The 12,814-nt window shown below is 42.1% G+C and overlaps 1 protein-coding gene across 5 annotated transcripts in view; it reads left to right on the top strand.

The window, feature by feature from the left end:
* XYLB (xylulokinase) overlaps window positions 1–12,814 on the top strand; it is a 326,783-nt gene that overhangs the window by 145,891 nt on the left and 168,078 nt on the right. For all 5 annotated transcript variants that reach the window (XM_029588417.1, XM_029588418.1, XM_029588419.1 and 2 more), the window contains one exon: window positions 3,152–3,248. In XM_029588417.1, the coding sequence (XP_029444277.1) occupies window positions 3,152–3,248 (97 nt within the window). The remainder of the gene's footprint in view (window positions 1–3,151; window positions 3,249–12,814) is intronic.

Genomic DNA, 12,814 nt, shown 5'->3' with positions numbered 1-12,814 from the left:
ATTCTTGGAGTTATTTTGAAACAAATGATGTTAGATATCTAACACAATTATCAGATCCTTAAAGCTGCTAATAAAAGCTGTAACAGATGCCTTAGAAGTAAAAATTAAGACCCGAGCGTGGGTGCACGTGTGCGCATTTGCCAGCGTGCGCACATGGACGTGCCATTTTTACATATATGCACGTGTGTTATAAAATTGGCTATCTGTGCATACATGCGCGCATGATTTTATATTGTCACATGCATGTGCATGCAAATGCTGTCTCGAGCGCATAAGTGAGGGGAATTTTAGTAGGTATGCATAGCGATGCAATAGGTCTTTTTCCAGTTCGTCCCAATAAAGGAAAGGACTTTCTAAACCCCCTAACTTGCCTCCCTTTCACCTTATTACCCCTGACCCTTTTTGTTACATGACTTACACGCTGTCTATAGTAGAAGTAATGTTACGCAGTAGGGGACCCGGCATGCACTTGTGCGCGAAAATACTTATGCACCGGATTCATGCTACAGACCCGGCCCACCCATGTTTCATCCATGCTCCACCCATGCCCCTCCCCTTTTGGTGAGAAAAATTTTTATGCGCGTAACGGGAGATATGCGTGTACCCGTGCTGGTTTTAAAATCTGCGCGGCATGCGCGATGCCAAGTCACGCGATAATCTCCTGGTTTTGGCATGTAAGGCTTTTAAAATTGACCAGATAGATATTTAGACTAAATCATTTGAAGTTTAATCTGTAATTAGAATTTGGGATTAAGAGTCAGTCATAAAATCCTGGGTTATTATCACAACTCTGTATTATCTTGGGTAGGCTGCTGTATTGTACCACCCCATGCCTCACTTTATTTATTATCGGGTAATAATAAGATTGTGAGTGTTAGGGCAGTCATGTTTGGAGCTCCTCCTTGGGCATTTGGAACAGTATTACTCTAAAAGTAGTATTATGTATGAATCTAATTTTTTTTAAAAAGCACCTTAAATGTGAAAAGTTTAGTTGGTTGAGTTTCTCTGACTACTTTTAGTCAGTCCAAAAGAGGTGCTTTCAAATAAATTGAGCCAGAAGACTGTTTCAACTGAAACATGCCTAAAAACCATATTCACTATGAGAATGCACCAGAGTGATTCATTAAAAGCAGGGACAGGAAAAGGAAGCAAAATGTAATAATTTTTCCCCAACCATTTTTGTAGCAGAAGTATTTTTTGGGTGGGTTTCTTGCATTCCAACTGTGTTCCACACTTACCCGCTTTTTCAATTGTCATGTAAGTATTCTTGAACTGGGCTATGAAAAACATGTTGTTTTCAGAATAATGAAAGAGATGCGATCTTCAGATTAGAGTACTGATAAACCAGATTTGAGGTCATTAAATCCCTCTGCAAATCGAGGATATAATTACTTGGTACATCAGAATTTCCTTAGAATATGGAATAGGGCATATACATTTTTTTGTAAAAGCATCCATGATCTTGATGGTGAAATCATAGCAGCTGTTATGCATACACCAGTATTCAGTGTGGCATTGGTGTCATGGAATGGAAGATTAAGGAAAGGCTGGGAAGAGAGGTGATCAGTAGAATGCTAAATGATATGTTCAGGGTCACATGAGGTCAATGTTCTATAAGCTACTGAGTGGGTCAGATAACTGGGCAATTTTTAACTGGTTATCATAGAAACATAGAAATGACGGCAGAAGAAGACCAACGGCCCATCCAATCTGCCCAGCAAGCTTTCGCACTCTTTTTTTTTTTCTCATACTTAACTGTTACTCTTGGCCCTTAGTAACCTTTTGGTTCTGTTTCCCTTCCCCCCTCCCTTAATGTAGAGAGCAGTGTTGGAACTGCATCTAAGTGAAATATCTAGCTTAATTAGTTAGGGATAGTAACCTCCCCAATAAGCAAGCTACACCCAATGCTTGTTTACCCAGACTATGTAATTCAGTCCTTGTTGGTTGTTGTCTGTATATAGATCCACTTTTCTTCATTCCCTCCTGCCATTGAAGCAGAGAGCTATGCTGGATATGCATTGAGAGTGAAATATCAGACTTTCTCCCTTGCCGTTGAAGCAGAGAGTAATATGCATTGAAAGTGAAGTATCAGTCTTTCTCCCTTGCCGTTGAAGCAGAGAGCTATGCTGGATATGCATTGAAAGCGAAGTATTAGGCTTATTTGGTTTGGAGTAGTATCCGCTGTAACAAGCAAGCTACTCCCTGCTTTTTTGTGAATGGAAATCCTTTTATTTTTCCCCACATTACCTCTTGCCGTTGAAGCTTAGAGCAATGTTGGAGTCGCATTAACTGTGTATGTTTTTTGAATATGGGGGTGTTATCTCCAGGTAGTAGCCGTCATTCCCGCGAGCCACCCACTCTTCATACACATCCTCTAGACTTTATGGATCCACAGTGTTTATCCCAGCCCCTTTGAAGTCCTTCACAGTTCTGGTCTTCACCACTCCCGGAGGAAGTGGTGAATTTTCAGCAGCACCTAATCAGCTAGGTTGATAGCTGAAAATTCTCCTAAATCTAGCCAAACAAACTTTGGCTAGATTTACATCAGCTATTTGTGTGACTAGAGTTGTCCAGTTAAATTTAGCACTGAAAATCCGCAGTACACTGCAAAATAAAACACCTACCCCTTTTCTGGTTGACTAAATTTATAAGCCCTGTGAATTTGGGAAAACAGTCTTCACTGGTCAGGGGGCTAAAACTTTCAAAGTCAGAGATTTACTCGGCTAATTTCTGAAGTTAGCTGGGTACATTTTCTGAAAACTGACCTGATAACGTCTAATTACCGATGATGATGGCATTTGGAGCTGGAACTATGCTCTACTTATGAGGCTATGGAGCAGTTTAATTCAGATAGATTTCACAATCTACAGTGAGTATTGATAAATGCAAAGTATTTGGCATGAGAAAGTCTACCTATTGGGCTTACATTTCCAGACTGTATGACTTACTAGTATTAAAAGACATGGTTTTAATTTCATGTGGGCTCTAGGAAGGCTCTGATTGAGTGAATAAGTTATGGTGGTCATCAAGTTTTGGTTGGAGGGATAACTTAGGATAATGAACTGTCAACATTGCTGTTCCAGATGAAACACTTCATATGACCTAATTTGTTAAACTATTCCCCTTTTTTGCTTCCCATGTTGTCTTGTAGGTTCCAGAGTTTGCAAAGGAGATGGAGATACGAGCATTGATTGAAGGTCAGTTCATGGCTAAGAGGATCCATGCAGAGAAACTGGGATACAAAATCAGTAAGTCTGAAGTGTACATCGTTTCATTACTAGTCCTTGTGCTGAAGTGCCTGCTTTGCCAGAATAATATGCGAACTGATGTTTGTAGCTGTGAGAAACGGAGGAATGTTATCCTTTAAAAAAAAATGGAATCATTTAATTTGTATCAGAAAGGAGAACAAAGTACTGCTCTGATTGCAGCATTTACGAGTAAAGTTTCAAAGGGATTCCTCACAGATTAGTATATATGCGCATCAGTGGCCTGAATTTGCATATATGCTATTTAATAAACATCAAAAGCACATGTGCATTTTCACCCACATATTTAAAGGTGCAATAAAAGGACAGTTTTAGGGGCAATCTGGGGTGGGGACAAGAGGTACAAGCGAAAGGTTGCTATTTTTATAAGAGATTTATGTGAATACATTAGCCAACTTGCTCGTGCAATTTTACACCTGTTAATTGACTAGCACAAGTGAAATTGGAATTGTCTGTTGTCTGCTGAGTGAAATGAGAGGCATTCAGGGTGAAGTACTAGAGGGTCTAGATGAACTAGAGACAGACTGGGTGAACCGGCGGAAGTATCAGCAAACTAGTGATACCTCGCCATATTTTAAATTATACTTGCTGTGTATAAATCAGGGTTGTATACATATATGTTATATATTTTTCCATGCGTAAAATATACATGCGAATGTTTATAAAACAGAGAAATTAAGCATTTTCATTGCGTTTCAAATATTCATGCTTACTGAAATATGTGCGCATACTTTCAAAGCTGAACTACACTGTAGTTTATAAACTGGGCAGCAACTCATTGCACAGTTTTATACAATGAGAAATTACTACTTACTTGGTAATTTCCTTTTCCTTAGACCAGACAGATTAATTCAGAACCAGTGGGTTATGTATCTCTACCAGCAGATGGAGACGGAGCAAAGCTGACGGCAAAGTAGATTTACTCCTACAGTGACATCAGCCAGCCAGTATTCTCTTCAAAAGCCAACTGTAGCCAGACTAGCAAAAACTTGATTAATAACATATTTCAGTACTCAGCCAACAGGAAACACTGAGCTCAGACAAAGAATACATTAACACTAGTCTAGGGACTGGATTAACGCTTACCAGTAACCCCTGGAACAAACAGACACACAGATTAGTATTTCCTCCATTGCTTTTCAGATTTTCTCAGGGTATGATTAGTGTGTCTTAGCTCTTCATTAAATCAAGGTTTGTTTTGTTTAGTTGTGTTGCCTTAATTTTGGAACATTTTTTTCTGGATCGGGCAAAGGGTATCCGCTATTTCATTGATAATTTTATCCCATGAATCAAAAGATGAGGTGGCATTATCATGCCTAAGCTCAGTTATTTTATTTTTTATTGTTTCTTCGAGTTTTTCCAGTTCAACCTTTTTTCTGTATGTGATTGATTATTATGTGAGTGAGTTTGTTGTGTGTTGAAAAGAGTTACTTCTGTTTTTATTAGCTGATGATCAGACCATGGAAATATATTGTGATAGGATTTGATTATACAGTTTTTGTGATTGGCGAAAATTAGGTCAAGGATGTGTCCTGCTTCATGAGTGGGATTGGTTAAATATTGAGACCAATACATGGCTTCCATGGTGTCTAGGAAGATTTCACATGCTGTGGACAGGTGAGCGCACAAATGTACCCCGCGCACGCTTCTCTTAAAATCTACCCCAATGTGTATACAGTGATTCTCCTTATTTTTTTTTTAATAATATGGTTATATTATAGCCTTTAGTAAAGCACCTGGCAGAATCCTTCCAGATAATGAGACATATAATATCTTGGCGATCCAATTTTACAACCTTTTTCTAGAGGTCTTAAGCAACCATGAAGGGCTAGTACCTTCTCTATACCTTCCTGAGTCACCAGATCAAAAGAAACTTAAGATATCAAGTCTACAATTTTCAGTGATAGTCTATAAAACATGGGTCAGAAGCAGAATGTAAACTTCTACAAATATCTGCAATTTTCCCTGAAAAATATAAGGTCAAATCATTACAGTTTAGGCCTCCATGATTATCCCGGGCACATTTAGAAGATTGAAATAGCAAGCAATTCATCATGTCAAACTGTTTTCTTGAGTTCAGTTCTGAATCTGTATTATGAGAGAAATATTGCTTCTTAGCTGTTAATGTGGCAACACGATAGGTTACTAAATGGGATCTAGAAAAATGCTTTCTAGTAATAGTGGCTATTTAAATTGGACTCTGGTAATAGAATCAAACTAGCAGATAGGTCTGTCTGGCAGGCTGCAAGTAGAAGACCAGCGGAAGTGCAGGTTCTCAGGTAGTCAGGTCTGTCTGGCAGGCTACACAAGGGGGACCTAGGAGGCTGTATGTTCAAGCAAGGCCCACTCTAGTATTGCTGGCTGTTTAGATCATTATGGAAATTTGTGGTTAGACATGGGAAAGGTGGGGTGCTGGAGGGAACTAAGAAGGATCTTGGACAAATAAGCAAGACAAAGCGTGTCCTGGATAGGGAAGGATATCTTCAATGGCGGGGGTGGGGAAAAAGGAACTGGATACAGACAATAACCAACATGGGCCCTGACTTTTACGGTCTGGGCTACTGACATTTAGGGAAAAAGCACAGGATGGCTTCTATGGCCAAGTCCCAAAGCAAAGAACGTCAAGTAGCATTGTCTGAATTATCAAGAAGGCTCCCCACGCAGTAAAAATGTTGCTAATAGTAATTTGTTATGGGTTTGACAGTTATTAGGTTTTGATTGATTGTAAATATTACTACCCTTATCATAAGCTTGGGGGTAACTGCAGTTACTACCCTTGAGAAACATGGGGGGTATCCTGCATGGAGCAGCACACACTACGATAAGAAGCTTACGGGGCAGACTGGATGGGCCATCTGGTCCTTTTCTGCCGTAATTTCTATATTACTATGCTATCTTGCAGGCAGTCACTCTCTGTGGCTGGCACCTGGGATGTAGCTTTAGCAGTGTGGGCATAACTGGATTGGCTGTTTGGTTTTTTTCTGCCATCATGTACTGTGTTACTGTGTATAGGCAAAACAGTGAGGTACCTGCTATAGCTCCATGTTATTCACATGCTAGGAAAAAGTCTATTTGTACCTCTGCTTGCTGATAATCAGTGTTTCCATAACATATAGGAGCGTAAGTAGACTGTATTTGTGTATATGCTATTTTATAATCATGAAGAGTAGGTGCATATTTTCTATTTCACCTGCATACTTAACAGTGCAAAAGGGCGGTCTGGGGGCTTTCCAGGGTAGGGCCAAGAGGTACGTGCATTGCTATTTTACAAGATATTTGCATATATATTTTACTTATTTGCACAATTTAACATCTAATTAACTAGCACAATTGCTATCAAACATCCGCTGTCTGCAGTTTTTGGGTGGGAGGTCTGGGTGAACTGATGGGAGGTTCAGGTGGATAGGCAGAGGCGTTGGAGAATGGATGATTTCAAATATATGCGCAAGAAAGTATTTATATGCATGTATATTATAAAATACCTGATTTACATGTACATGTTCTGTTCTTTTATGCCTCTAAAATATACACACATATGTTTTATAAAAAAGTAGGAAAATTAAGTGCCTTCATTGCAGTGCAAATATACACCCCTTCTGAAACATACATGCTTACTTTCAGAGCACAAGTAATTGGTATTTTATAAACTGCCCAGCACCCGCTATGCAATTTATAAAATACTAGGATAAATCTCTGTGCATTCACTTGTGCGTGCACATGAAGTAATGCAAATAGTTTTGAAAGTTCTCCTATGTTTTTATTTTTAATTTGCAATTTTCTACAAACGCATGTGAATCAAAAATGTTGCGTTCATCTTCTCTTTGGTTCTTCCTTACATTTGACTGGCTCTATGACTGTGATTCTTTTTTTTTTAACTCTTTACTTTTTCTTTTACGCTCCTTCCCATTTCTCCCCTGTGTCTTTTCCTAAACTGCCATCTTCTGTCATTATTCTTAAACCTTCTGTCTTTTTCTTTTTTCTTCTGATCTTTCTTTTCCTCTGTCTGTCTTCCTCCAGGATCTCCCCATTTCCCCTTCTTCCATACCCCTGTCTGACCCCTGTCTGAAGCTTCCTCAGTCATTTCTCCTGATCTATCCAGCTTTCCTTCTAGTATTGCAGATATGAAATAATTGAATGGGAACCTCAAAATTATCGTCTTAAAAAAACCCCAAAAACCAGCCCAAACATATTCTACGGGTAAGGATGCAGTCAACCAAGACACCAATAAGATGGTTAAAAATCCCCATGGCAACCTCTTAAAAATAAATAGTTGCAAATTTGCTTTACATCGGCGTGGGCTTTTCTTTTGAGGGGGGGTGGGTGGGGGCAAGAACTCTGTTAGTACTGCCAGAGCTTAGGAGGAAGGCACTCAGAGCAAGTTGATGGACACACAAAAAGGGGGGAAAGGTGAGGAGGGGGAGCAGCAGCACATGTCTTCTGATTGTTTTAAATAAGAAGATTATAATTGTGAATTCCTTTACATTTTTTTTTTCTGTGACTGTGATTGCGCCATGCTGAGTGAGGGCAGCAGTGCTCTGCTTCCCCCTAACACCTCACCGGCTCTCACTGACGAAGGGAGGTGGCTAGCACTGAATCTATTTAGAAATACTTGATTCTCCCAAGCAGATGAGATGATTACAACCATTTCCTGCCTCCGCAGAGCCTGCTGCGAGGCTGTCCCGGTTCCTCCTCTCCGATTGACCGAGGCTTTCTCGCACCCTGGTGCTCCTTCAAGGCGGACACTGACTGCTGCCCTTTATGACAAGAGGCAAGGTGACTTACATGCCCAACAGAATTATTGGCCATTTTGCCCACTCCTGTGACTGATTTTACATTGGCTAAGAGGTAGAATTATCCCGTGAACACGATAATTATCATAAGCCTGTCTGGCAACACTGCTTCCTTCCTGCCTCTCTCGTCAAACTTCCTGCCTTTTTTCCTCACAGTCCTCCGCCCCTCTGCCTAATGTCCTGGCCCTGTCTTTACTTTCTGTATCTTAATTTTTGGCCTCCTTTCCTATGGGAAGAAAGCTTAGGAGTTCGCCATGTCGGTTTATGTGTGGATGTTCCCCCTCCCAACAACCCTCCCCATCGCAAAACAAACAAAAAAAATCCCAAACGAATTTGTGTTTAATCTTATCAACTCCAAATCTTTCAAAGGGGGGGGGGGTGTGTTAAGTTGCGCCTGAAGGGGTATTTGTTTTTGATTCGGATACCTACCCAAATGTGCGCACACGCGTGTGTGGTGAGCAGCGGGCTCCATTAGTTCTGCTGAGCTCTGCTGCTCACCCCCCTCCTTCCCGAGGAGGATTCTCCCTGCCCTGTCGGCCGCTCCTCTGCGAGTGCCGGCTTTCTCGTTTGACCATTAGACAGTGATGCTGCAGGAGTTGAGCTGATATTATAGGTTTCTTTATGTGCCCCCTATACATAAGCAGGGCCGGTGCAAGGGGATTTGGCGCCCTAGGCGAGCCGCCTTCCTTGCGCCCCCCCCCCCCCCCCCGTCTCGGCCCCGACTCCTACCTCATTCTCAATCACGCCCGTTGACTGGGGTTTTCTGGGTCGCGAGCACATTGGGCACTGCTTGCGCCCGCCAAATCTCCACTCCTCTTTGCCACCACTTGCGGCCCCATATGGCTCGCACCCAGTGGCGCACCAAGGGTCTCCAGCGCCCAGGGGCCAATGCATTCGTGTGCCACAGAAAATCAGTGGCATCTCTAGACAGAAGAATTTGTTTTGGGTGGGGGGGGGAGCCAAAATGACATTTCTTCATCACACCCACCTCTATAGCATGGATCCTGCTTTAAAATTGGTTATAAAAAAAAGTGTTGTTAAAAAAAAGTCCAAAGGGTCCTCTGCATTATTTTAAAAAGCTGGCCAGTTTCACACTTCTAGTAAAACTACTATAAAATTATTTGATAGCCTCATTCAACTAATTCTATATGATTATGAGAATGAAGTCTGGAATATATAGGAAGGGACAGAATGTCAATACAAATCCTGCACCTCCAGTTCTGTATCTCTGTGCATCCACTGAAATTCCCCCAAACAATGGAGCTTGGATGTTTCCCTTACAGCTCATCATACTAAAAGATATTTTCAAATTCTGGTGTCACCTCACAGTAACAGCAGCACAAACACCTTCCACTGCCAGACACATTGTGAACTAACATAAAGCACCGCAAAAGAGACACCCAAAATCTATACTGCAATCCCATCATAACATAACAGTAATAACACCAAGGATTCAAACAATAATAAACCTGTGAAAAAGCAAGGGTAAATATTACACTGCGTCCTGGGATAACAATACACCACCTACTGAGGAAACAAAACAAACCCGATTGCTATAGATCCCTATACAGACACTACATGCTAGCAGAATCTCTCATCGTGGTCACACACACAGAGCAGAGACAGACCCTCACCAAATACAGAATACAAAATAAAGGAGCACAAATTAGACAAAAACTGGAATGGAAACCCCAAGAAGCCAGACTCTGTGTATTAATAATGGAAAAACAGAACCACCATTCCTCATAAAACAAATAAAATCAAGAAACAAAGCATCAGTTATAATAGTAAAACCATACTAATAAAATATTTTAAAACTACTGATAAATAGAATTTCTATTAATTAAAATCATATACATTTTTTACAATTTCCCAAACACCAATAAAATATTTCAAAACAGTACATATATCAAATAACACACAATAATTAAAATTAATAAGGATTTTAAAAAGCCCCTGCTGTCCATACATGGGAGCTCTTGATTTCCAGTCACCCTGATATTGTCGAGGATTAGGAGGTTATCCTCTCTCTCTCACACATACTCACATGTCCATTCTCTCTCACACATACATTGTCACATACATACACATTCATGCTCTTATACCCAACCATAACCTCTCGCTCTCACAGACACTGACACACTCAGGCTCTAAGGCACTCTCTCCCCCTCCACACACACCCCCACACAAACTCTTACTCCCCTGGATTTTCTCATACACACTCATGCTCTCACTCTCACTGGCTCCCTCACATACACACAAACACACACTCCCAGGCAAGCTCCCACTCGTTCTCACACACACACACACACAGGCAAGCTCCTAGTCATTCTCACACTGAACCCCAGGCAGGCTCCCATTCATTTTCACACCACTCCCTCCCCATCCCCCAGGCATGCACACATTCATTCTCACACACACAGACCCCCAGGCAGGCACCAATTTATTCTCACACACACCCATACACCACAAACAGGCAGGCACCTATTCTCACACATACAAACCCAGGAAGACACCCATACATTCTCATTCACAGACACACCCTCAGGCAGGCACCCATGCATTCACACACATACACCCCCAGGCAGACTCCCATTCATACACATGCACACACTAAAGGCAGAGACCCCCTCTCTTTCTTTTGCCAGCAACCTCATTCTTCTGCTGCCACTGTCACTGCCGCTGTATGGCTATTGCGGAGGTGCTGATTGCTGCTATTGGCACTGAAGCCCATTCTGCTGCCTCCTCTGTGCAGGCCCCATGGGCTTCCAGTTCCTCTATGCTGATCTCGTACATTGTGAGATCCGCATAGAGAAAGTGCTACTCTTGCACATTCCCAAAGATTACATGTTCCAATCAGTAAAAAGTAATTTATTTCTTTTTACATTTGCTGTCTGATCTTAGTTTTCTAATCGGTTGGTCACAGGCTTTTTTTTTTCCACCTTCCCTTTCTTATTTTTTTGCCAATTCCTTTTATAACATATTTATTTTCTCTCCATCTGTCTGCTTCCCTCAAACACACGGTCAGGTTCTCATTCTCACATGCTTTCTCTCTCTCACATACACAGGCACTCATTCTCACATGCTGTCCCTCATACAATCATTTATACACAGTCTCTCTCTTGCACATGCTGTCTAACTCTCACTCCCACATGCTGTCTTGCTCAAGCACAGGTTCTCACTGTCACATGCTCTCTCTCATACAATCATTCCTACACACAGGCTCTCACTGTCACATGCTGACTCACACACACAGGCTCTCTCTCACTCCCACATGATGTCCTGCTCAAGCACAGGCTCTCACTGTCACATGCTCTCTCTCATACAATCATTCCTACACACGGGCTCTTACTGTCACATGCTGACTCACACACACACACACACACACACACACAGGCTCTCTCTCACTCCCACATGCTGTCTTGCTCAAGCACAGGCTCTCACTACCACATGCTGTCTCTCACACACACAAAGGCTCTCCCATGCTGTCTCTGCAAACATTCAGGTCTTCACTCCCACACACACACACAGTCTCTCAACTCATCTCATACACATACACACTGTACAAACCCTCAGTCTCTCTCTCTCACCTCTGGGCCTCCTCTTCACGGGCCACTGCAGGATGGGCTCTGCAGCGGCCCCGGTCTTCTCGAGCCGCGCTGATCCTCTTCTGAACGTGGTAGATGCTCCTCCTCCTTCCGGCACGCGGCTGATGCTCCTCCTCTTTCCTGCCCGCGCGGCTCCGGCAACATTTTTCTTCCGGGGCCGCGCGGGCAGGAAGGAGGAGAAGTTCCTGCATTGGCTGATGCTCCTCCTCCTTGCTTCTCCTCCTTCCTGCCCGCGCGGCTCCGGCAACATTTTTCTTCCGGGGCCGCGCGGGCAGGAAGGAGGAGGAGCACCAGCATGTTTAGACGCGACTGTACCACGGCCCTGCGATCTTCTTGCTGTGTGTATCTGCCATTGGGATGACGTCCACCGGCGGCCATTGGCCGTCAGCGGCTCGGCGCCCCCTAATGCTCAGCGCCCTAGGCGATCGCCTAGTTCGCCTAGTGCTTCCGCCGGCCCTGTACATAAGCCCTAGGCGGCTAACAAGAAAACTTACACAGTAATGTCGAGGACAGACAATACGTTTAAAAAAAAAAAAAAATAAATGCATTGTAATAATAAACTCATTAAACATTAAAACATAAAAAGTTAAAATGATCTCTCAATACAATTAACTTGTTACCCTTAAAACAGTTCATTCATTAAAAAGTGACTTAAGAATAAGCATCAATAAAAAAGAAAATTGTTTTAATTTTTTTTTTTTTTGCATGAAATGGATCTCATGGTGGGGGAGGACTGGCTGTTCAAAAAATTAGAGTACCACACTGTACCCTGTGCATCAGCAGAGCCCTTCAGGTACCCCTTATATCAGAGCTTCCCAGACTTACCAGGTTTTCAGGATATCCACAATGAATATGTCTGAGGAAAGTTTGCATGTGTATGTGTAACCCTTGAAGTTCAATTTTCTTTATGACTCCTTGTGTCTGAAACCTGCACTTTGATTCCCAACCCAGTATCAGAAATGAATCCACACGCTCTTTAGTGAGTAACAGTTTTATCTTTACTGGAATGAATGACTGAAATAAATCTGTTCACTTCCTAAGCATCTGCATTTGTCATATAAACACATGTATATAGTACAAGAGAAAACTCAACTTTGTCATAACTCATGTTAAGTATTTCAACCAGAATCAGCATGTGATATAGCACCCG

This window comes from Rhinatrema bivittatum, chromosome 2 (genome assembly GCF_901001135.1).
Source record: "Rhinatrema bivittatum chromosome 2, aRhiBiv1.1, whole genome shotgun sequence".
NCBI lineage: Eukaryota > Metazoa > Chordata > Amphibia > Gymnophiona > Rhinatrematidae > Rhinatrema > Rhinatrema bivittatum.
The sequence above is the reverse complement of the archived record's forward strand: the minus strand, read 5'-3'. Positions and strand labels throughout refer to the sequence as shown.